This window comes from Phyllobates terribilis, unplaced genomic scaffold (genome assembly GCF_046119375.1).
Source record: "Phyllobates terribilis strain yellow unplaced genomic scaffold, ASM4611937v1 Scaffold_13__5_contigs__length_258822181, whole genome shotgun sequence".
In the NCBI taxonomy this organism is placed as follows: Eukaryota; Metazoa; Chordata; class Amphibia; order Anura; family Dendrobatidae; genus Phyllobates; species Phyllobates terribilis.
In genome coordinates this window covers 228,748,890-228,773,997 of record NW_027362773.1, presented here as the reverse complement: position 1 = coordinate 228,773,997, position 25,108 = coordinate 228,748,890, and the positions used below count along the sequence as shown (strand labels likewise).

Genomic DNA, 25,108 nt, shown 5'->3' with positions numbered 1-25,108 from the left:
CGTACACAGCTGCGGCTTATCTGCTATAAGAAGGCCACCATCACTTGCTGAGACCTGTGTTTCTGTGCAGGCAAATTGCTCCAGCCTGGCCACCACTTCCCTTCTCGTCTCCCCTGCTCAATCTGGCTCCAGATCTTGGAGCTGAAAGCCTGCTTCTCCCGCCGTCTTTCTGTAGCTTTTCTAAGTCATTTTTTCCCCCTGGAGCAAAGTACCTCCACGCTCAAAGTTAGCCAGTAGATGTATGGCGATTTTCAGGATGATCGTCAGGTCCTATATTGGATAAATAGCTACATGTTTGGGCGGAGCTCCTCCATCTGCTTGTTCTCACATGCCGTCAAGGTGCTTGCCCCTTTACTTGGTCTCCAGGATGGATACACAAAAGTACTGCTGCTTTCTATGTGAGTGGGATAGTCGTGCAAGAGAACATCACTACAATAAAAAGAGACTGGCCTCTCCAACATTCACTTCAACACGGGAGTAAAACTGTCCTGCATCCAGAAGTTGTTGACCCACTTAGGCAATGGTGGTAATAAAATCTTATCAATTTGAGCCCAATGAAGAACTTTGTAAAGGCAATGGATAAAATTGTAAAAGCATTCATGCACTTCACTGATAAATTTCCAAAGTTAAGGGAAGCAAAGGAGTCTTTATTGGACATGAGATTCGTAAGCTTCTTTAAGATGAGGAGTTTCTTCCTTTGTTGCAGGGCAAGGAAAAGGCTACATGGTTAACATTTGCATTATTGGTAAGAAATTTTTGGGAAACTCAAGAGCAGAAACAGTAACTATGAAGAGGTGGTGGTAATTCTCCTAAAAAAAAAAAGGATCTTAGCTGCAACATGTCCTTAAAGATTAATTTCTTCCATTCTAGACTTTTATCCACCAAACTGCGGAGCAGTGGGCGATGAGCATGGTGAGAGATTTAACCAATATATTGCGGTTAAGGAGAAAAGATATCAAAGAAAATTAAATCCATCAATGCCTGGAGATTACTATTGGACAATTGTAAGAGATGATCCGAAGCAGAAGTACAAGAAACAAACAAAAAAAGAGTAGTCACTGAATGAGGACCAAATTTTGTAGTGCAATTTCTTTAACTGTTTATAATTCACAATAGTGTTTAGGACAGGTTTTAGTTATTCAAATGGTTGTTAAGCTGCTTCTAAATAAATATCAGAAAATTGGCATAACAAAATATTCAGCATCTGTTTATTTGCAAAAATAATAATGTTTCAAAGTACTGAAACTTTTATGCATTAATTATATGCAGCAGTAATAGGAAAAAAACTCTGATATCATAGAAACAAGAAACAACTAAACATTTTCCTTGTCCAATTTGAATTCAGGAGGTCAAAATCATTAAGAAATTACTCATTTAATAACTGAAGCCAACAACTTTTGAAAATATGTAAAACAGTGTTATATCATCTGAAAGGTCCTTGACCTAGTGGAAGGTTCTTTAGCTGCTCATCTCAGGACGTGCAGCCTCGGTACAGGTCCCGGTACCTTCCTCCCCTGCTCTGCACCAGTTAGACAAGTGTGGGGATGGAGGAGAGAACAGTTCTCTCACTGATCAGGAAGGACACCTGTCTCATTGTTCTCTGTCACAGGAAGCTGCCTCTAGTCTAAAGGACACACTCAATGATTGGGAAGATTATTTTTTTTTATATAAAAGTGTGTCTTTCCAAGTAAAACATTTTCCACATTAAGAATATAAAAAGGCTCTTCCCCTGTGTGACTTCTAAAATGTTTGATAAGACTTGATTTCTCTGTGAAACATTTCCCTCATTCTGAACATGAAAATGGTTTCTCCCCTGTGTGAGTTCTCTGGTGCTTAACAAGATCTGATTTCTGGTTAAAGCATTTCCCACATTCTGAACATGAAAATAGCTTCTCCTCTGTGTGAGTTCTCTGGTGCTTAACAAGATATGATTTCTGAGTAAAACATTTCCCACATTCTGAACATGAAAATGGCTTCTCACCTGTGTGAGTTAGAAGATGTGTAACAAGACTACTTTTCCGGTTAAAACATTTCCCACATTCTGAACATGAAAATGGCTTCTCACCTGTGTGAGTTAGAAGATGTGTAACAAGACTTGATCTCACCATAAAACATTTCCCACATTCTGAACATGAAAAAGGCTTCTCTCCTGTGTGAATTTTCTGATGTTTGATAAGACTGGATTTCTCTGTAAAACATTTCCCACATTTTGAACATGAAAATGGCTTCTCCCCTGTGTGAGTTCGAAGATGTGTAATAAGACTAAATTTCCGGTTGAAACATTTCCCACATTCAGAACATGAAAATGGCTTCTCCCCTTTGTGAGTTAGAAGATGTGTAACAAGATTTGATCTCACCATAAAACATTTCCCACATTCTGAACAGGAAAAAGGCTTCCCAACTGTGTGGGTTTTTTGGTGTATAACAAGATATGATTTGTGGTTAAAAGATTTCCCACATTCTGAACATGAAAATGATTTCTCCCCTGTGTGAGTTCTCTGGTGCTTAACAAGATCTGATTTCTGGTTAAAGCATTTCCCACATTCTGAACATGAAAATAGCTTCTCCCCTGTGTGAGTTCTCTGGTGCTTAACAAAATATGATTTCTGAGTAAAACATTTCCCACATTCAGAACATGAAAATGGCTTCTCTCCTTTGTGAGTTCGAAGATGTATAACAAGAGTTGATCTCAAAGTAAAACATTTCCCACATTCTGAACAGAAAAAAGGCTTCTCCCCTGTGTGAGTTCTCTGGTGGTTAACAAGATCTGATTTCTGGTTAAAACTTTTCCCACATTCTGAACATGAAAAAGGCATCTTCCCTGTGTGAGATCTCTGGTGTATAGCAAGATTCCATTTCCGGTTAAAACATTTCCCACATTCTGAACATGAAAATGGCTTCTCCCCTTTGTGAGCTCGAAGATGTATAACAAGAGTTGATCTCGAAGCAAAATATTTCCCACATTCTGAGCAGGAAAAAGGCTTCTCTCCTGTGTGAGTTCTCCGGTGACTAACAAGGTTTGATTTCTGGTTAAAACATTTCCCACATTCTGAACATGAAAATGGCATCTTCCCTTTGTGAGTTTGAAGATGTCTAACAAGAGTTGATCTCAGAGTATAACATTTCCCACATTCTGAGCAGGAAAAAGGCTTCTCCTTAGTTGTTGGTAATGAAGCAGAAGACGGAACCTGTTTCAACGCATCTGATGACAGATCTTTGCTGTGAAGGGATGATGGTATATCTGGAGTAATGGCATTCACTTCACTTGTATCCTGTGGGATCTCAAGATCATCTGATTTGAAAATTGAAGATGTCAGTTGTCCTTCGGATCTCCTGGTACAGTCATCTGTTAAGTAAATAAAAAAGATATTTGAATAAAATATTCTTGAAATTTATACTTTTGAACATTTATACTTAAACTGTCAGTTTAAATGGCAAGTTATGTGAAAACATTGAATTATTCACCAAGACAATAACAGTTCACAGTGTAATAAAAAAAACTCTTAGCATCAACCAGTAAACTATGGTGTTCAACTGTTTGTTCATTCTGCCTCACAAATATGGAATATAAATCCACCACCAACAATGTTATGTAAGCGAAAATAATACCAATAAAAACTTCTACTCATCTCACACAAAAAAAAGCCCTCACTCAGGTCCATCATCTGTCAATGGATAAACAGAGGTTTCCACATCATTAGTGGCTCAAAGGCTCTTGAAAAGCAACATGGCTTCCATAAACCAATCCAGCAAAATCCGCTCTTCCAAAGTCAAATATGCTCTCTACTCAACTCAAATGGAAAGCACTACATCCTACTAAAGCTCAAAGCATAATGCCGGAAGCTGCCAGATACAGCCTTGTTCTCCTCTGGTTCAGTCCTCGGTGCTCAGCTCCCAGCTTGTCTATTTTGTTTCTTCTTGTGATCCCGGCCTGTTTACCGACTACTCTTGTATCTTCTGATTTTGTATTTTCTCTCTCCTCCTACTTCTGACCCAGCTATGGTGTAGATGACCACCTGATGCAGGGCCCCCTCTAGTAAGAATCGCCATTCTTCCAGCGCCAGTTTGATGACAAGCAGTTCTTGATCTCCAATGGAATAATTGTGCTCCGAGGGAGAGAAGAGCTTGGAAAAGAAACCACAGGTCACCATTCGCCCGGACGAGGATTTCTGGGTGAGGACTGCTCCAGCACCTGAGGAAGAAGCATCTACCTCCAGGAAGAACTGCTTGTTACAGTCAGGACGATGCAGCACTGGAGCAGAAGAGAAGGCTTGTTTCAAGGATACAAAGGCACTTTCCGCCTCGGAAGTCTATTCCTTGGGATTAACCCCTTTGCGGGTCAGGGCAGAAATGGGAGCAGCCCGGGAAGAAAAATGAGGAATGAACAGGCGGTAATAATTTGCAAATCTTAGAAAAAGCTGAATAGCCTTCAGCCCCTCAGGTCGGGGCCACTTTAAAACGGCAGACACCTTTTCGGGAGCCATCTTAAGGCCGGTCTCCGAGATTATGTATCCCAGGAATGGAAGAGAAGTCTGTTCAAAAATGCATTTCTCGAATTTGGCATACAAACGATTCTTCCTGAGCCTCTGCAATACCTGTCGAACATCTCTCCGATGTGAGGGAACATCTGGAGAGAACACCAGGATATCGTCCAGGTACACCACCACACATGTGTAGAGAAGATCTCGGAAAATGTAATTCATCAGCTCTTGAAAGACTGTGATGCGTTGCAGAGTCCGAAGGGCATCATGCGGTACTCGTAGTGGCCCTCCCTAGTGTTGAATGCCAGCTTTCATTAGTCACCCTGGCAGATCCGGATAAGGTTGTATGCTCCACGGAGGGCAAGCATAGTGAAGATCTTAGCGCCTGTGAGGCGATTAAACAACTCGTTGATGAGAGGCAGAGGATACTTGTTCTTTATGGTTATTCGATTTCTTCTTGTCAAAGACGTCAGCGTATAACCAGTAGGGTGCCGATAAGCCAGGTAGACAAGATGGAGTGGACGGAGGTCAGGCTGGACGAACAGAAACCAGGCAGGTTTTGTGGCACTCCTGACCCCAGCGGAGCACCTCGCCCAAACTCCAATTCAAGACGGACTCGTGTCTCTGTAGCCAAGGTAGTCATAGCAACAAGGGATGAGCGAGACCAGGCAGCACATAGGAATGTTACACTTGGAGAAAATCTCCTTGTATCTGGAGAACCATGGGCTCGGCGACGAACAGGATGTACTCAGAAAGGGGCCTCCCATCCACCGAAGAAACCGCCAACAGATCTGTTAGGAATATTGTCAGGCAAAAGGTATTTTTGCCCGAGTTTTAAAAAATGAGAGATGTTTTATAAAAGAAAAAAAAAAAAAAAACACCCCCTATCTGTTTGTAAGTGAAGACATAGAACTCACTTTTGCTTTTCCCCAAACCAGGAATTTTTATGACCCGCCATAAAACCTCAGTCCAGGGCAAGCGCTGGTACAAACCGGAAAATCCCTCCAAAAAATCCCATTGTTTAATTGTACAAACGTTTTATGCCAATTTTAATCACGCACAGGTCTGACAGAAACATCGGAACCACGTTTTTTGAATGCTTACCTTTTTCCCATTACAATAGTATAACTTGCATAACTGAGGAATGACCGGGAACTGAGATAATGGATTCTGAGCTTCTGAGCGTCATAGAGGTTTCATATTTAATATCTATCTTCATGAATATTGCTGACGGTCAAGATGATGTCTCCCTCTTGGATGTGGGACCCCCCCACACCAAGATATGGAATCTGAAGGATTTTTTAGGTCTTCTGCAGCTGGGTGGGCTCGCAAAGCCGAGCCCCCTTGTAAGGTAAATAAGGGGTGTTCCCCAGAGTTTTGGCTGCTTGCTAAAAACCAGATCGGCCATTTTTCAAGCCATTCCAACCAGGGACGCAGACGCATGCACTACACGCTGCGTGAAGGAATCAAGTCTAATTTCCGGGGAGCCGTCCCCCCCACAGAATCTGAGACCATCACCTTGTGAAGCAGGTTTTGCTATTACTTATCCCTTTTATTTTAATAACTGTTTATGCATACATGTAAATTGTCTCCTTTATAATATCTTGTATATATTTTGTAAACACTGCCCCCCTTTTGGGAGTAAATCATTAATTATTTACCAGTTTCTTTCTTCTTGTCCTATGTCGAGCAAACACGTTCCTCACTCGCTAATTCACGTTACCTATCAGGTACCCGATCCACCTGTTAAGCGATCGGTGGTGGCAGTATACCAGTATTTATGTGATATTGTGGTTTGAGGGTGGCTGGTCGGAGGTATATATACGTTCCTGGAAGGAACTGGTGGTATATATACGTCCTGTCACATCACGTGCCGCAATAGTCGACATAAATTAGAGCAGCGGCACCCGTGCTTATCCTCTGTCAATACCGTGTTTGACCAGCAGGATAAGGGGGCGCCAGAGAGCTGCAAGGTCTGACCCAAGAGTGGGTGTTGTTTTCATGACAAATATGATACTGCTCCACAATGGCTTGTTGGCTGAGATTCCCAGCGGCATCAGAATCCAGATAAACAGTCTCGAAAAAATGGATGATGCTGCAGGATATCGATACTGAGAGTCAGAGATGGAGAGGAAGAATTCTTGTCCAGGATGACCTCTCCAAGCGATCCTAGGCTCTGGAGTTTCCCAGTCTCTCTGGACAGGAAAGGATTACATGCTCCGAACTGCCACAACAAACTGTCCCTCACTGCGGCGGACCTCCTGGCGAGTCTTGACTATTGTCACCTGGTCCACTTGCATAGATTCTGGGGTGGATGCAGAGGCAGAGACATGTTGCGAGACCGGATTTTGGAAGGTAGGTGCAAGGCGTAAAGGTCTTCTCTCAGAATGCTCCTGAAACCTGATGTCAATCCGCGTGGCCAAAGACACTAGGTCATCCAGAGAGGTGGGTATGTCATGACCGGCCAGCTAGTCTTTGATCCACCCAGAAAGGCCTTCCCAAAAGGAAGCCACCAGAGCCTCGTTATTCCAGGCGAGTTCAGACAAGAGGGAGCGGAAACGTACAGAGTACTGGCCCACAGTAAGGAGGTTCCCCTGGCGTAGACGGAGGAGGCTGTTGAGGAAGTGTAACCGGGCTCATCGAAAACCCTCCGGAAGGCCTCAAGGAAAGCCTGGAGGTTGACACCAGAGGGTCCCCCCTCTCCCATAGGGGATTGAGCCATGCCATGCCACTTCTGTGAGATGAGATATCATGAAGACCACTTTAGCCCAATCAGAAGCAAACGGATGAGCCAGGAGCTCAAAGTGCAGCGTGCACTGATTTAAGAAGCCCAGACATAGAGCGAGATCACCGGCAAAGCGGGGAGGAGCAGACAGTCGGGGTCCACAGCTGGGTGCAACACCGCATGGAGCGAGACAGAGGGAGCGGCGCACACAGGACCAGGGCCGCGGCGGTAAGAATCTCTGCCGGGGGAAGTAGGCAGAGACGCCGATGCTACACGAGTTGCACCTATTTATGGTAGACCGTTGGAGCGACTATGAGTCCTGACTAGGCATGAGCGAACATTTCAATTTTCGGTTCGGAAAAATTTGCCGAACAAATTGATATTCGCCGAATGTTCGTCGAACATTTCTGAATCCCGTAGTAGTCAATGGGGGAACCAAAAAAATGCATAGACAACACCTAAAAATGGGACCAAAAGCTGCCAAAACACATCAAATTAGGTGTAGACACCAGGGAAGTGCCATCAATTGACCCAGAGTACAAGTACTATAATTATTATTACTGTGACACCGACATTTATTCAGTTGCGCTTTACATGTCAAAAGGGGTCACTGACTGGTACAACAGTAGAGAGGACCCTGCCTGTGAGGGAGCACTGTCACGGACGTGGTTTGTGGAACCACTGTGCTACAGACCCCGGAGAGCTTGGAGGGGCGTGACTAAGCGAGCACGGGACTGTTCACTAGAGCCTCTAATGGGGAGGTTAGACTTGGCTCCCAATGAAGGCCAGGTGCCACTCCAGGACAGACCAACGGACGCGCAGCAGTTGGACCCAGTAGGACAGACTAGATGGTTCAGCAGGCACACAGTCTGTATCAGGAGTGCAGCAGGCACACAGTCTGTATCAGGAGTGCAGCAGGCACACAGTCTGTATCAGGAGTGCAGCAGGCACACAGTCTGTATCAGGAGTGCAGCAGGCACACAATCTGTATCAGGAGTGCAGCAGGCACACAGTCTGTATCAGGAGTGCAGCAGGCACACAGTCTGTATCAGGAGTGCAGCAGGCACACAGTCTGTATCAGGAGTGCAGCAAGGACTGGTACGCAACCTTACACAACTTAGACTTTAGAACAGGAAGGTTCCCTTACAGCAAACCCAATAGATGGAGACCCAATCATGATTCCCCACATTTGAAAAAAAATATTGGCAGACACTAGCAATGTCTAATCAATTTCACTACAGTAGAAATAGTGTAAATAAGACCCACACCTCTTCCAGTACAGCCAACCCAGGAGATGGAGACCTAACCAGGAGTGTTCACATTGCCCTAAATGAGGGCCTAACCCCACAGAAGTGGCATCAATTTCAATAGAGTGTAAGTATTGCAAAGAAGGCCAAAACCAGTTCCTTTACAGCCAACCCAATAGATGGAGACCCAATCATGATTCGCCACATTTCAAAAAATCAGTGGCAGACACTAGCTATGTCTAATCAATTTCACTACAGTAGAAATTGTGTAAATGAGACCCACATCTCTTCCAGTACAGACAACCCAAGAGATGGAGACTTAACCAGGAGTGTTTACATTGCCCTAAATGAGGGCTTAACACCACCGAAGTGGCATCAATGTCATCAGACTACAAGTAGTATAACGCAGACCCAAACCTGTCCCACTACAGCCAACCCAATGGATGGAGACACAATCAGAATTCTCCACATTTCCCAAAATTTGGGCCTAAAACCTGCAGCAGCAGCAAGAACAGGAAGAGCAGGCACAGAAGCCATATCACAGACTGCAATTTCAAGAGATCAGTGCAGCACACTCAAAACGACAACATCGCCTACTCTGTACAGTCTGCAATTGGGGTGCAAAAGTCCTTGGAGATCCATGACTTGTTCATCTTGAGGAAAGTTAGGCGGTCTACATTTTCAGGGGACAGCCGGGTGCGCTTATCCGTCAAGACACTACCAGCAGCGCTGAACACACGTTCAGAGAGAACACTGGCTGCCGGGCATGATAAAACCTCCAAGGCGTGAGAGGTGAGCTCAGGCCATTCATCCATTTTTGAAGACCAAAATGTAAAAGGGTCAAAATCCTCCTTGATGGTATTCATATTAAGCTCTAGATACTCCTCCACCATTCTCTCCAGTCGTTCACCACTTGTCAGACTTGTACTCTGTTGTGCTGGTGCACGAGCTGGTGCAAAAAATGTGTGAAAGGACTCCCAGAAATTGCTTCTGCCACTTACTCTGCTGCTAATGTTTTGGCGTTGATGAACTGACATGCCGGAGGTTGAAAGACTACAGCTGCGATGCACACTGTGTGCCTCACTGCTTTCTTGGGGAAAACCTCTATTAAGGTTGCTTAAAAGCTTGTTTCGATACTCCAACATAAGCGGGTCCCTTACAAGGGAGGGAAGCAACTGGCAAAATTGACTCTTATAACATGGATCTAACAGAGTGCCTAGTATCACCAAACCTCCTCGATCGCTGTAATCCACCATCACTTGGCATCCGCCTGTGTGACGACAGTCTGGAAATTTGAGACATTGGTATCTCTCCCGCATCGTTCTCTTCTTCTGGGGCCATCACCTCCTGCAGCAGGTTATTTAAAGTTTGCTCTAGAATGTACATGACCGGACCAGTTTAGCAGCCAGTTCAAAACCGTGCAGAAGGGTGCAGAGGTCCTTAATCTGTTCCCACTCCGCAAACGTGATATGCCCCAAGCTATACGTCATGACATACTGCGTCAGAGCTCGTTGCTGCCGGCACAGTCGCTGCAGCATGTGCAGAGTGGAATTCCACCGCGTCGGCACATCGCAGATCTACCTGTTAACTGGCACAGACAAAGATCTCTGTATCGATGCAAATCGATGACATGAGGGGTGCGAACGGCGGAAGTGAGCACACAGCTTCCTTACTTTGTGAAGCAGTTCATCCAGGCCAGGATAGTGGCAGAGAAATTGCTGTACAACCAGGTTGAGGATGTGAGCCATGCAAGGCACGTGTGCGAGCTTGCCTCGGGCCGCTAACAGGTTCGCACCGTTATAGCACACGGCCTTCTCTGGCTCTAGGTTCAGCGGAGACAGCCATTGCTCAAACTGAGCCTGGAGAGCTGCCCACAACTCTTCACCTGTATGACTGCGATCTCCAAGGCATATTAATTTGAAGACTGCCTGATTACAGTGAGCCCTGACTGCGCAATACGGAGGTGGTGTGTATTTGCTCCGCACCTTTGGAACGCGCGTCTCGTTAAGGCAGAGGTTGAGGTGGAGGCCCTAGAGGAGGTGGAGGATGCAGAAGCAGCGGAGGAAGTGGGAAATACAGAGGTTTCTTCTGCAAGCCTTGGGGATTCCAAGATTTGTGGAGCAGCCCCTTCCCCGCCTGCCCCCACAGCCACCAGAGTCACCCAGTGCCCAGTCAGCGAGATGTAACGCCCTTGGCCATGCTTACTCGTCCAGGTGGCTGTGGTGAAATGCACCCTGGCACACGTACATTTAGACAAGGAACGGGTGATGTTGTCTGCGACATGCTGGTGTAGCGCAGGCACAGCTTTCTTAGAGAAGTAAAGGCGACTGGGTAACTGGTACTGGGGGACTGCGACGGCCATCAGTTTTTGGAAACCGTCTGTATCTACCAGTCAGAAAGGCAGCATTTCCGTGGCCAACAGATTGGAGATGGTGGAGTTCAACCTCTTAGCTTTGTCATGCATAGGATGAAACAATTTTTTACGTGACCACAACTGCGGGACTGAAGGCTGGCTAAGGTGCTGAGAGAGGGCGTAGTATGGTGAACCGGAAAAACTGGTGGAGCGTGAGTGAGGTGCAGATGTTACGGTGGATTGAGAAACATGCGGTGTGCTCCGTGAAACAAACACAGCAGGAGTGTCCGCTTCCGTTACAGGTGATGGGCTCTCACTCAGCCTGACTGGAGAGGGTAAAGAACCGGAGTTTCTGCGATGGGAGACCTGCGTGACAATACTTGGCACGGTAACAGAGGAGGAGGAGGAAGAAGCAGCGGATGCGTTTGATGGGGCAGCTGATGGTTGCTGAGGTGCGCTGGTCCGCATTTCAGCGCGGTAAGATTCCCAGTGTAAAGAATGTTTGAGCATGTGAACATTCATGCATGTAGTAGTCAAATTATTGCAGTTTTTCCCTCTACTGAGTTTTTTTATCACAAAATTTGCAGATAACGTGAGTTGGCTCTTCCTTTGCAGTGACAAAAAAGGCCCATGCTAGGCAACCCTTGCTGCCTCTGCGAGCTGCAGACCCGTGACCACTGCTGGCCACAGCCACGGTTGTGGCTAAGGATGCAGTGCTCCTCGTGCTTGCATCACTCAGTGTCTGCGCCGTAGGGCGAAATGTAACCTCATCTTCCTCCTCCACCTCCTTAGATGAGCTACTCGGCTGCATGACTCTGGGTTCACGCCAAGTAGGATCTTCAACTTCATCATCATCCAATGTGTTATCCCATTCCTCGCCCTCAGTGACCCCTCTCCTCTTGTTGCTCCGACAGCACAGTACAGTCCGCATGAGCCTCAGGTATCTGAGTCTCATCAGGATCACCTCTCCCCCCTGCGGTTAACGTCTGGTGACAAGGGTCAGGAACCTGCTCGGACCCTACTTCGTCCTGCCCAGAATCCAAGCTAAAAAATTTTGGGCATCGGTGCAAATGGTTTCCTCCTCTTGACTCTGACTGTTTGGAGCACACTTCTGATGCCCATGGTGTAGAATGGGTGAAGAGTTCCACAGACTCGCCCATCTGTGGTTCGCTACAGTCAGTTGGGCAGTTGTGACGCGGGGAAAAGCATGGGTAATTGGGGGTGCCACCTCTGTGGACTGTACTGCGTGTGATGTTAAGGTGGAGGAAGAAGAGGAGAGGCCACTGGAAGAAGAGCTTGGCATCCACTGGAGCACCTGCTCTTTTTGGGCCTTATCAATAAGGCGTATCGATGTGCAGCTGCCAAAGGAAGGGAGTGCAGTAGGCCGTCCACTAACATAAGTTTGTCAGTTGTCTTTGGATAGGACCTGCTTGTGTTGGTTCACTAGTGCTTTCACTAACATTACCACGTACCCCACGTACACCAAGCCTATTCCCCCTTCCACCACGCCCTCTCTTTTTCCCACTCATGTTGGTCAGATACAGTGGTAGGAGCACACAATTAACTAAAGAAAAATGTTTTTTTCCTGTGCAATAGCTCAGCACACACCTGAATTTCAGCGACACTAAATGACAAGGTAAGATATGGCCTGCCGTATAATGTTACTAACAGACAAAAGAAATTTGTTAGAGTGCATGAGGCCGATAAAACCTACGAGATATTCTCCAAACAATTTCAAACTGAGATGTCCCCCGCTGTATAACTTTAGGAACAGAAGAAATTTTTTTTTTGAATGTGGATGAGGCCAGTATGACATAGAATATATGCTCCAAAATTCAGACTCAGATCTAGCCAGCTGTATCACTTTACTCAGAGCAAAAAATATTTTGGTTTACTCTGCATAAGCTCTGCGTCCAGCTGACTTTGACCGCCACTGACGTAGTAGCTGGCTTTTAGCACTGTATGACTTTTGGCACAGGAAAAAATATTTTTTGGACTGGGCCTAGCAAGAGAAGTTTTTTTTTTACTGTGAAACCAGGACAAGTTCAGCGCCACAAAAATAGGATCTGCCTTTTAGCAGACTGAATCAACTTTGCCACAGTAAAAAACCTTTGGTGGACTCTGCCTGCCAACCAAAAAATAGAATTAGTCCTTACCGGTAATTCGGTTTCTAGAAGCTGTAGCCTAGCAGGGGGTAGGGACGCCGTTCCCCTCACCTCTCCGCTCCGTGCCCGGCGGCTTCCTCCCGCTCTGCTGGCAGCGCGCGCTGCTTCCCGGCCTCTGTGCTTAGGGCGCGCGCGCTCCCCCTCTCTTAAAGGGGCCGCGCGCGCCGTCCTAAGGATTCCCTGGCCAATGGCCGGAGGATCTCTCCATATATAAGGCACCTCCTCCAAAATGGAGGTGCCCGAGCAATGTTGTTGCAAATCCTTCACTCTGCTTCAGCCCTCAGGTCCCGTTACCAGTTACCTGCCAGATTCCTGCTAGTTACCTGCCAGTCACCTGCCAGATTCCTGCTTGTTACCTGCCAGTCACCTGCCAGATTCCTGCCTGTTACCTGCCAGTCACCTGCCAGTTTCCTGCTTGATACCTGCCTGATATCCGCTTACCTGCTTGCAAGCCTGCGGTCCGACGGTCTGCCTTCCGACACCTGTCAGTCTGTCTATGGACCAGCCTGCCCACTCACCTGGGAGCGCTCACCTGCTACCTGCCTGCTAGTCTACCTGGAGGCTCTGCCGTCACTTGCCGTGACCACCTGCCTGTCCAGAGACTCTTGCCCGCTCACCTGGGAGCGTTCACCTGCTACCTGCCTGATAGCCTACCTGGAGGCTCTGCCGTCACTTGCCGTGACCACCTGCCTGTCCAGAGACTCTTGCCCGCTCACCTGGAAGCGTCCACCTGCTACCTGCCTGCTAGTCTACCTGGAGGCTCTGCCGTCACTTGCCGTGACCACCTGCCTGTCCAGAGACTCTTGCCCGCTCACCTGGGAGCGCTCACCAGCCACCTGTCTGCTGCCCTTCTACCTAGAGACTGTCCCTGTCACTTGCCGTGACTACCTGCCCTTCTACCCAGAGACTGTCCCTGTCACTTGCCGTGAGTACCTGTCCGTCTTCCCTGGGAGCCACCCGCTTCCTTACAAGGACTGCCCCCTTGTATAGTTGCTCAGAGGTTCCACCTCCCAGACCCGTTACAGTTTGCTCGGGCCATGGAACCCGGTGGCACCCAAACTCCCTCGCTCTCGGACCTATGCCATGAACTGTCCCGTCAGAGGTCCCAACAGGAGTCCATCCTGAGCCACCTGCGGAATGTCAACTCTCGCCTGGACACTCTGACTGCTCCACCAGCAACCACCGCTAGTGTCATGACTCGCAACCCGGCAGCGCCGCTGCCCACCAATACCATGGCATCCTGCCCCGGTCCCCGGCTTTCTGCACCTCCTCGCTTCGGAGGCGACCCCGCTCAAGCTCGGGGCTTCATAAACCAGTGCACCCTGCACTTTGAACTCCTGGCCCACCAGTTTATCTCCGACCGAGCCAAAGTGACATTCATCATGTCCCATCTCACTGGGGAGGCACTGGCATGGCTTAACCCTCTGTGGGAGAGAGGGGATCCCCTGGTGTCCGACCTGTCGTCTTTCCTCACTGCTTTCCGAGGGGTCTTCGATGAACCGGGACGAAAGACCTCATCTGCCTCCTCTTTGCTACGTCTCCGCCAAGGGAGTCTCACCGTGGGTCAATATGCCATACGGTTCCGCACCATCGCTTCTGAGCTTGCCTGGGATAATGAGGCCCTGGTGTCCGTCTTCTGGGAGGGCCTTTCCGGTCGGATTAAAGATGAGCTCGCCGGTCGGGACATTCCTACCACCCTGAATGACCTGGTGTCTCTGGCCACCCAGATTGACATCCGGTTTCAAGAACGTACCAAAGAGACGACCCGTGAGAGAAGGTTTCCCCGCCTAGCTCCTACTTTCCAGAAACCTGTCTCCTCTTCTGTCACTCCCCGGGCGCACTCACCCGAGTCCATGCAGATCGACCAGACCAAGTTGGTCAAATCTCGCCAAGAGTCACGCTGAGCCGAGGGGAGCTGCTTCTATTGTGGCAGTAAGGAGCACCTGATTCGTTCCTGCCCGGAGAGGCCGGGAAACTCCAGTGTCTAGGACCGCTCGGAGAGGTCGCCCTAGACAAAAATAAGTCCTCTCCAACCCTGACTTTGTCTGTATCTATCTCCTGGGGAGAGAACCGTCACTTTGAACTCGCCCACCTGGACTCTGGATCCGCTGGAAACCTCATCTCTCAGTCCCTGGTTGAGAAATACCGTATTCCCACCAAGTCTCTGGCTGAACCTTTGTCAGTCGCCTCCGTGGATGGAAGACTCCTTCCGGTGACCATCCTGCTCGTCACGGAACCCATAACCCTGCAGGTGGGAATGCTGCACTCTGAGGTAATCTCCTTCCATGTGTTGTCCGGACTCTCCCACTCCCTATTGCTAGGTCTACCTTGGCTCCAGACACATGAACCCGTGTTGAACTGGCATTCCGGTGAAGTACTCCGGTGGGGGCCGGCCTGCCATAAGACCTGCCTGGTTCCGGTTCGTCCTCCACCTATCCCAGCTAATTTACCCGGTCTTCCGGCTCCTTACTGGCCCTATGCTGACGTCTTCGGTAAGAAGGAAGCAGAGACATTGCCTCCTCATAGGCCATATGATTGCCCGATCGACCTGGTACCTGGTGCCACTCCACCCCGTGGGCGTATTTATCCGTTGTCTGCAGCAGAAACCCGGGCCATGTCTGAGTACATAGATGAGAATCTGGCCAGGGGATTCATCCGGAAGTCTACTTCCCCGGCTGGAGCCGGATTCTTCTTTGTCAAAAAAAAAGATGGCTCGCTTCGCCCCTGTATTGACTATAGAGGACTCAATCAGATCACGGTTAAAAATAAATACCCCCTTCCGCTCATCTCTGAGTTATTTGATCGTCTTAAAGGCGCCAGGATCTTCTCCAAGCTGGATCTACGCGGAGCATATAACCTGGTCCGTATCCGTCAGGGAGACGAGTGGAAAACAGCATTTAATACCCGGGACGGACACTATGAGTACCGTGTGATGCCCTTCGGTCTCTGCAATGCTCCCGCCGTCTTCCAAGAACTGGTCAACGACATCTTCCGTGACCTTCTTTACTCCTGCATGGTGGTATACCTGGACGACATCTTGGTCTTCTCTCCGGATCTTCCCACACACCGGAGGGATGTTCGTCAGGTCCTGCTTAGGCTCAGGCAGAACCACCTCTATGCTAAATACGAGAAGTGCCTTTTTGAGCAGACCTCTCTTCCTTTCCTGGGCTATGTTATCTCCCAGACAGGCTTGCGAATGGATCCTGAGAAGCTCTCTGCTGTCCTAAAGTGGCCCCGTCCGGAGGGCTTGAAGGCGATACAGCGATTCCTGGGCTTTGCTAATTACTATCGTCTCTTCATTCCTCACTTCTCGTCACGGACTGCGCCCATATCTGCGCTCACCCGTAAGGGAGCAAATCCCAAGGTATGGTCATCCGAAGCTGAGGAGGCCTTCCTTTCCCTGAAACAAGCCTTCTCCTCTGCCCCTGTGCTGCACCGTCCGGACTGCAACAAACAGTTCTACCTGGAGGTTGATGCCTCCTCCTCTGGAGCCGGAGCGGTGCTCACCCAGAAGTCTTCCTCCGGGAGAATGGTAACCTGCAGCTTTTTCTCTAAAATCTTCTCCTCCTCTGAGCGCAATTACTCCATAGGAGACCGAGAACTGCTTGCCGTTAAATTGGCGCTGGAGGAATGGCGTTACCTGCTTGAAGGGGCTCTATACCCGGTGATCATCTATACGGATCACAAGAACCTGGCATGTCTCCAAAATGCCCAGAGACTTAATCCACGTCAGGCCCGGTGGTCTTTGTTTTTTGCCCGCTTCGATTTCATCCTTCATTTCCGCCCGGCGGACAAAAATGTCAAAGCTGATGCCTTGTCCCGATCCTTCCTGTCCTCCAACCAAGAGGAGGAGCCTATGCACATTATCGACCCCTCCAAGGTGATGAATGTGGCCCCCTTGGATTTGACTCGTCTTCCACCCGGCAAGACGTTCGTGGCGCCTCCAGACCGTGAGAGGGTTCTTCGCTGGGGTCATTCTTCTAAACTAGCTGGCCATGCCGGCCAAAAGAAGACCTTCCTACTCATTTCCCGGCATTACTGGTGGTCTACCCTGCGTAAGGATGTGGTAGACTTCGTCTCTGCCTGTTCATCTTGTGGCCGCAACAAAGTTCCCAGACACTTACCAGCTGGTCATCTCCTGCCGCTTCCCATACCTGTTGCCCCGTGGCAACACATCGCTATGGACTTCATTACCGATCTTCCTGTCTCTGCCGGGTGTACTGTCATTTGGGTGGTCGCGGACCGCTTCTCTAAAATGGCCCACTTCATTCCCCTGCCTGGTCTTCCGTCTGCACCTGAGCTGGCTAAGGACTTTATTCGCCATATCTTCCGTCTCCATGGCCTACCCCTCCACATCGTGTCGGATCGAGGGGTTCAGTTTACCTCACGCTTCTGGAGAGCCCCATGTAAACTGCTGGACGTCACCCTGGACTTCTCCTCCGCTTACCACCCTCAGTCCAATGGTCAAGTGGAGCGGATCAATCAGATCCTTACCAGCTATCTCCGGCACTTTGTTAATGCCCACCATTCTGATTGGGTGGACCTCCTTCCTTGGGCCGAGTTCTCTTATAATAACCACGAGAGCGAATCCTCTTCCAAGTCCCCGTTCTTTATTGTCTATGGCCAGCACCCCCGGATTCCGTTTCCCGTCTCCGCCTCTGTGGACAACCCTGCCGCGCAGTCTCTTGTCAGCGAGTTTTCTACCATTTGGGAGAGTACCAGGTCTGCACTTCTTCAGTCTTCCGAGCGGATGAAGCGATATGCTGATAAGAGACGTCTGGATCCGCCTCAATTCCGTCCGGGAGACAAGGTTTGGCTCTCTTCCAAACATGTACGGCTCAAGATACCCTCCTACAAGTTAGGTCCTCGCTTCATCGGTCCTTTCGAAATCCTCAGGCAAATTAATCCAGTGGCCTACAAATTAAAACTCCCGGCCACCTTACGGATTCCCAACTCCTTCCACGTATCTCTCCTCAAACCCTTTGTCTTTAACTCTTTTTCCAACAATCCAGGTACTCCTCCTGCTCCGGTTTCCGCTGAAGACGTCTTTGAGGAAGAGAGTATTCTGGCCACTAAGAGGGTAAGAGGAAAGACTTTTTTTTTGGTAGATTGGAAGGAGTTTGGTCCTGAGGAGAGAACATGAGAGCCCCGGGAGAACATCCATGCCCCTCTCATCCTTGCTAAATTTCTCTCTGGCCTAAAAAAGGGAGGGCCTAAAGGGGGGGGGTACTGTAGCGTCGGCGTCCCTGCCCCCTGCTAGGCAGGGACGCCGTTCCCCTCACCTCTCCGCTCCGTGCCCGGCGGCTTCCCCCCACTCTGCTCTCAGCGCGCGCTGCTTCCCGGCCTCTGTGCTTAGGGCGCGCGCGCTCCCCCTCTCTTAAAGGGGCCGCGCGCGTCGTCCTAAGGAGTCCCCGGCCAATGGCCGGAGGACCTCTCCATATATAAGGCACCTCCTCCAAAATGGAGGTGCCCGAGCAATGTTGTTGCAAAGCCTTCACTCTGCTTCAGCCCTCAGGTCCCGTTACCAGTTACCTGCCAGATTCCTGCTAGTTACCTGCCAGTCACTTGCCAGATTCCCGCTTGTTACCTGCCAGATTCCTGCCTGATACCTGCCAGTTTCCTGCTTGATACCTGCCTGATATCCGCTTACCTGCTTGCAAGCCTGCGGTCCGACGGTCTGCCTTCCGACACCTGTCAGTCTGTCTATGGACCAGCCTGCCCACTCACCTGGGAGCGCTCACCTGCTACCTGCCTGCTAGCCTACCTGGAGGCTCTGCCGTCACTTGCCGTGACCACCTGCCTGTCCAGAGACTCTTGCCCGCTCACCTGGGAAAGTTCACCTGCTACCTGCCTGCTAGCCTACCTAGAGGCTCTGCCGTCACTTGCCGTGACCACCTGCCTGTCCAGAGACTCTTGCCCGCTCACCTGGGAGCGTCCACCTGCTACCTGCCTGCTAATCTACCTGGAGGCTCTGCCATCACTTGCCGTGACCACCTGCCTGTCCAGAGACTCTTGCCCGCTCACCTGGGAGCGCTCACCAGCCACCTGTCTGCTGCCCTTCTACCCAGAGACTGTCCCTGTCACTTGCCGTGACTACCTGCCCTTCTACCCACAGACTGTCCCTGTCACTTGCCGTGAGTACCTGCCCGTCTTCCCTGGGAGCCACCCGCTTCCTTACAAGGACTGCCCCCTTGTATAGTTGCTCAGAGGTTCCACCTCCCAGACCCGTTACAGAAGCCTTCCACGACAGCATTGGAGGATGTTGTCCACACCCTATTGGGGGACAGGAACACAGAGAGATTAAAAGCTCCTCCCCACCGTCAGTCCCCAGTGTTTACCAAGATCACCTGGAAAAAAGGTTACCTGACAGTTATATGGAATCCGTAGGGAGGGAAATTCGTGCTGTCGTGGAAGGCTTCTAGAAACCGAATTACCGGTAAGGACTAATTCTATTTTCTCAATACGCCTTCCACGACAGCATTGGAGGAATACCAACGATATTTCATTAGGGAGGGACAATAGCTTGTAGGACTTTCCTACCAAAGGCTAAATCCCTAGTGGATGATAAGTCTAATCTATAAGGTTTAGAGAACGTATGAAGGGAAGACCATGTAGCTGCCCTGCAAATCTGCTCAGTAGAAGCGCCCGCTCTTTCGGCCCATGAAGTTGATGTGGATCTGGTAGAATGAGCTTTTAAGGCAATCGGTGGATTCATTTGTTGATTGCTATAAGCTTCCCCAATTGCCTTTTTGATCCAGTTTGCTATAGTGGACTTAGCCGCCTTCCTTCCTCTGTTCTGCCCTGAGTGTTGTATAAATAGGTTCCCATCCAATCTCCAAGACTCAGTTTGTTGAAGATAATAAAGGACAGTTCTGCGGACATCTAGGAGGTGGAACTCTGCTTCCTTTGGATTGGAAGGATTCTGGCAGAAGGAGGGAAGGATGACTTCCTGGGAACGATGGAAGTCCGTAACTACCTTTGGGAAAAAGGAAGGGTCCAGGCGATGCGTAATCCTATCTTCGGTCACGTTCATGTAAGGTTCCCTGATAGAAAGGGCCTGAAGCTCTCCTACTCTCCGTGCTGAAGTGCTGGCTACTAAGAAGGCAGTCTTATGAGAGAGAGTCTGTATTGAGCTAGAGGCTCAAAGGGAGAGAGGGTTAAACCCTTGAGTACCACATTTAGATCCCAGGATGGAACCGGAGACTGAATTTTTGGGTGAAGCCGGAGTGCTGAAGTTATGAATCTCTTGATCCACCTATGAGAGGCTAAATCTTGGTCGAATATGGAACTTAGTGCTGAAATCTGCACCTTAAGAGTGCTAGGTTTGAGACCCAATTCCAATCCACTCTGTAGAAAATCAAGGATCCGAGCAATGTTGGGGTGTGAGGTGTCAGGAATATCCGGAGCGTACCATGTAGGAATTTTTTCCATATTTTGCCATATATCGCGTTGGTTACTGGTTTCCTACTCTGTTGAAGAGTTTTTATAACTTCTTCCGAGAGACCTTTGGATCTTAAGATCTCGGCTTCAGTAACCAGGCTGCTAGGTTTAGCCACTGAGGATTGGGATGGAACAGGGGCCCTTGAGAGAGAAGATTGTTGACTTGTAGTAGTATTACCGGACCCTCTAGGCAAAGTTCTGTGATAGCCCCGAACCAAGGCCTTTTGGGCCAGAGAGGGGCCACCAGAATTGTCGCCACTCCCTCCATCCTGACTTTCTGGATGGTTCTTGCTATCAGCGGTATTGGAGGGAACGCATAGACCAACCTGAAATGCCAGGGATGGGCTAATGCATCCAAATTCATGGCCTTGTCTTGTCTGTGCAAGGAAAAGAAGAGGGGAAGTTTTGTGTTTGACCGACTGGCAAAGAGATCTACCTCGGGGAGACCCCATTTGACTACCAGCGACTGGAAGATCTGAGGATTCAGGCTCCATTCTCCAGGCTGGATATCTTCCCTGCTTAGAAAGTCTGCTTGGACGTTGTTTGAGCCTTTCAGGTGGATTGCTGAAAGTGATAGGAGAGGACGTTCTGCCCAAAAAAATATTCGGCCTGCAATCTGTTTTAGGCTGTATACCTTCGTACCTCCTTGATGACGAAGGAAGGCAACTGTGGTCACGTTGTCCGAGAGAATCTTGATGTGAGAACCCTGGACTAAGTCGACTGCCGCTCTGAGCGTTCTTTCTACCGCCATTAGCTCCCTGAAATTGGAAGATCTTGCACTGATCTCGGGACTCCATCTGCCTTGAAAGGGAATCTGGGCCACCATAGCTCCCCAGCCTCGTAGACTGGCGTCAGTAGTTACTGTAATCAGAGGGTCCTGGGTCCAAGAAACCCCCCTCTGAAGATTTCGGGAGCTTAGCCACCAAAAAAGAGAAGTTTTTATCCGACCGGGGGTCCTGCACCGTTTGTTTAGCGAGTCCCTTTGTCTGTTCCAGGATCTCAGGATATGATCCTGGAGAGGCCTTGAGTGGGCCTGGGCCCACAACACCGTCTGGATACAGGCTGTCATAGACCCCAATACAGACATTGTCGCTCTTAACGTTGGATTATCTTGGCGTCTGAAATTTAAGATTTTGGATCTGAGAGCCGTCTGATGCTCCAATGGTAGAAAGGACATCTGTTTGTTGGAATCCAGAGATACACCTAGGAATTTTCTTCTTGATGAAGAGAGGAGTTCCGATTTTTTTAGGTTTGGAATCCAACCTAGAGACCGTAGGGTTCTTAAGGTTGTAGAGACATGAAGATTGAGAGCTGCTATTGAGGGAGCGACAATCAACATGTCGTCCAAGTATGGAATTATGTACACGCCCTGTTTCTGGATGAGTGCGATGACTTCTGCCATGATCTTCGTAAACACCCGGGGTGCTGAAGAGATGCCGAAGGGCAGTACGTTGTACTGGTAGTGGACTGTTACATTGTCCCTGAGGACTGCAAACCGCAGGAACTTCCTGTGAGACTGATGAATCGGCACATGGTAGTACGCATCCTTTAAATCTATAGTTGCCATGACGAAGTCCTTCCCTATTAGGGGAATAGTTGACTTTATAGACTCCATCTTGAAACGTCGATATATGATGTGATGGTTTAGGGACTTCAGATTGATTATGACGCGTGGGGTCCCTGATGGTTTCCATATTAGGAATATTTTTGAGTAGTGACCCGTCCCCTCCTGACCAGGGGGAACTCGAGACACCACTCCCGAATCCAGAAGGTTTTTTAGGGCGACTGATAGGAGATCCTGAGCCCCCCGAGAGTGAAGGGACGTGACCCTCAGGATCTGAGGGGGGCGACTCTCGAATTCCAATAAAAGACCCTCCTCGATGGTATTGAGGATCCACTGGCAGGAAGATATTGCCTGCCACTGGGGAAAGAAATTTGAAAGCCGCCTCCCTACACGGACCAAGTTATTGTCGGTCCTGTTGCTGGTGTTGTTGCTGGGGTACAAGGATGTTGCGACCCTTGCCGCCTTTGGGATAGCTCCAGTGCCCAGATTTTCTCTTTCCTCTGTACTGTGAGGGGTGACTTTGGGAAGGCCGAAAGGAACGTTTCTTAGCCTGTTTCTGTTCAGGAAGTGTTTTCTTCCTGTCCGAGGCCTTTTCCAGGATTTCATCCAGGGCTGGGCCAAATACATATTTTCCCTGGAATGGAATGGAACAGAGCTTGACCTTAGAGGTGACGTCCCCACTCCATGTTTTGAGCCATAGTGCACGGCGAGTGGTATTAGACAGGACAGCTGCCCTAGCCGCGATACGGACTGACTCAGCCGAGGCGTCCGCTAAGAAACCTGTGGCTTTTTGAAGGAGAGGGATGGAGTCAAGTAGATCTGCCCTGGGCGTGCCCTGAGACAGGAGTTCCTCCAATTGGGTCAGCCATTTGAAGAGGGATCTGGCCACACAAGTCGAGGAAATGTTGACTTTAAGAGAGGCAGAAGAGGTTTCCCATGATTTCTTAAGGACGCTTTCCATTTTGCGGTCCAAAGGGTCCTTTAATTGGGACGAGTCCTCAAAGGGAAGTGAGGTTTTCCTCACTACCCTAGCCACCTGGATGTCTACTTGGGGGACTTCCCATTCAAAGCCATCACCCTCAAATGGAAACCTATGTTTTAATTCCGAAGGGGTGGAGAGGCGATTTTCCGGGGATTCCCATTCCTGTTGGATGAGATCCCTAATTACCTCATGGACTGGGAACCCAGTCTGTTTTTTAGTTTTCAGACCTCTAAACATCTCGTCCTGAACAGAACAGGGAACCTCCACTTCTTCCAGCCCCATAGTGCCTCTAACAGCGTCCAGTAATTCCTCTAAGTTGTCAGAGGAAAAATAATATCTACCGGTTTCGATTGCTTTGGCAGGCCCCACGGACGCCAATTCCTCAAAATCATCAGAGGCTGAGCTACTAGCGTCCATAGAGACCATATCAGAGTCTAACTCTTGGCTCCTCCTCTTCTTAGGGGGAGAGGGCCTGGAGGAGGAATAGACAGGCAGGGCAGCAAAATAGGCCTGGACCTCCTGTCTAACCACCTGGACCTCCTGTTTAACAAGTGATCTGAGCTCCTCGATCAGTGAGGGGTTTTCTTCTCTAATTATTTTATCCGTACAGGGCTGACACAACTTCTTCTTGCAGGATGAGGACAGCTTTTTTGTACAGATGCTACATCTACGGGGCTGGTCTTTATCCTTCTTAGAAGCGGGGGCCTTGTCTTCCTAAGAAAGGGGAGAGAAGGGGACCCGTGTGAAATAGAAGGAGGGGAGATCTAGTGTCATCTCAAAGGAGGCCGAGATAACCCCATAGTGACCACCCAGGTACTACTCACTGTAGCCGAGGGCATGCTGGGCTCTGCAGATGCAGGGGTACAGGACCTATCACCTTCCATAGTGGGAATATGATGGGAATAGCCTTACCTTTGGTGTCTTCAGGCGGGTTTTAAATAAAACCGTGCCTCCCAGCAAGGGACCTCAGTCCCCTCCCCTTTCCGGTCACTTTAAAGGGCCAATCCAGGTTTGGTATGGGCCTTTGGTCCTTCATTCAGCGTCCCTCGTGGAACGCCGACCGGAGCGATGGCTGCCATGACGTCACCCGCACGTGTGCGCCCCACCGCCTGCTAGTTCAGGAGCCCGGAGAGCGCGGAATGCTCCGGCCGGAGCGGCAGGGCCGCGGCGACACCACTTCCGGTGTGTTTGCGCGCGCGCGGCCACGTCACATCCGGCGCGCGCGCGGGGACGCCAGAGAGCGCGGCACCGCGCTCCAGGACAGGAGAGATGCCGGAGGGCGGAAGCCGCTTCCAGCATGAATGATCCCCCGGCTAGCTTTACCCTCAGTGGGGCGCAGGAAGCCAGGGTGGTCCCCCCCAAGGGGGAGCAGCAAGAAGGGAGGAGGGAGCACCCCGACCGACCACTGCCCGGCACATAGGTAGGAAAAAACAGCGCTGCCCTGCCGGCCTGACAGCACTGCAGGATCTCTCCATGCCCCAAGGGGGACAGGAAAACACTGGGGACTGACGGTGGGGAGGGGCTTTTAATCTCTCTGTGTTCCTGTCCCCCCAATAGGGCGTGGACAACATCCTCCAATGCTGTCGTGGAAGGCGTATTGAGAAATATATTTTGAATTTGACCCCCACTGACGTAGTAGCTGGCTTATAGAACTGCATGACTTTTGGCACAGGAAAAAATATTTTTTGGACGGGGCATAGCAAGAGAACTTTTTTTTTTTACTCTGAAACTTCCTGAAGTTTAACTCCACTAAAATAGTATCTGACACTAAAAAAAACTTCAGTGCACACATCTTTCAATATCACAATAACAGAAAAAAAAACAGATTTTGTGCTCTGCAATAAGAAGCTCTGCACAATTTCAACCCCACTAAATGAAAAGGTGCACTGCCACTAAATGAAAAGGTGCACTGCGCTTGCTTGATCACAGTAGCAAGTGCAAAAAAAGATTCAAGGTATAGTGAGACATGGAGCTCTATACCAGCGGTGCACTGCACTATTGTATGGCATGGGCCCCCTGTTTCTGTCAGAATCTCAGTACTTGCACAAGAACACCAAAAATGTGCTGCACCAGCGGTTGCAGAGGCACACAGGCCAGGAATTATCTACACTATCTGACTACCACACAAACACCCATCTATCTAGCTAATAT

At 49.3% G+C, this 25,108-nt stretch overlaps 1 protein-coding gene across 3 annotated transcripts in view; it reads right to left on the bottom strand.

Annotated features, from left to right (window-relative positions):
- Positions 1-1,193: 1,193 nt before the first annotated feature.
- Positions 1,194-25,108, bottom strand: part of LOC141174423 (uncharacterized) — a 68,589-nt gene continuing 44,674 nt past the window's right edge. For 2 of the 3 annotated variants that reach the window (XM_073659339.1, XM_073659338.1), the window contains one exon: positions 1,195-3,346. In XM_073659339.1, the coding sequence (XP_073515440.1) occupies positions 1,785-3,346 (1,562 nt within the window). In that variant the 3' untranslated portion in view covers positions 1,195-1,784. Of the gene's footprint in view, positions 3,347-25,108 lie in introns of all 3 variants that reach the window. The other variant, XM_073659340.1, reaches the window with a different exon arrangement.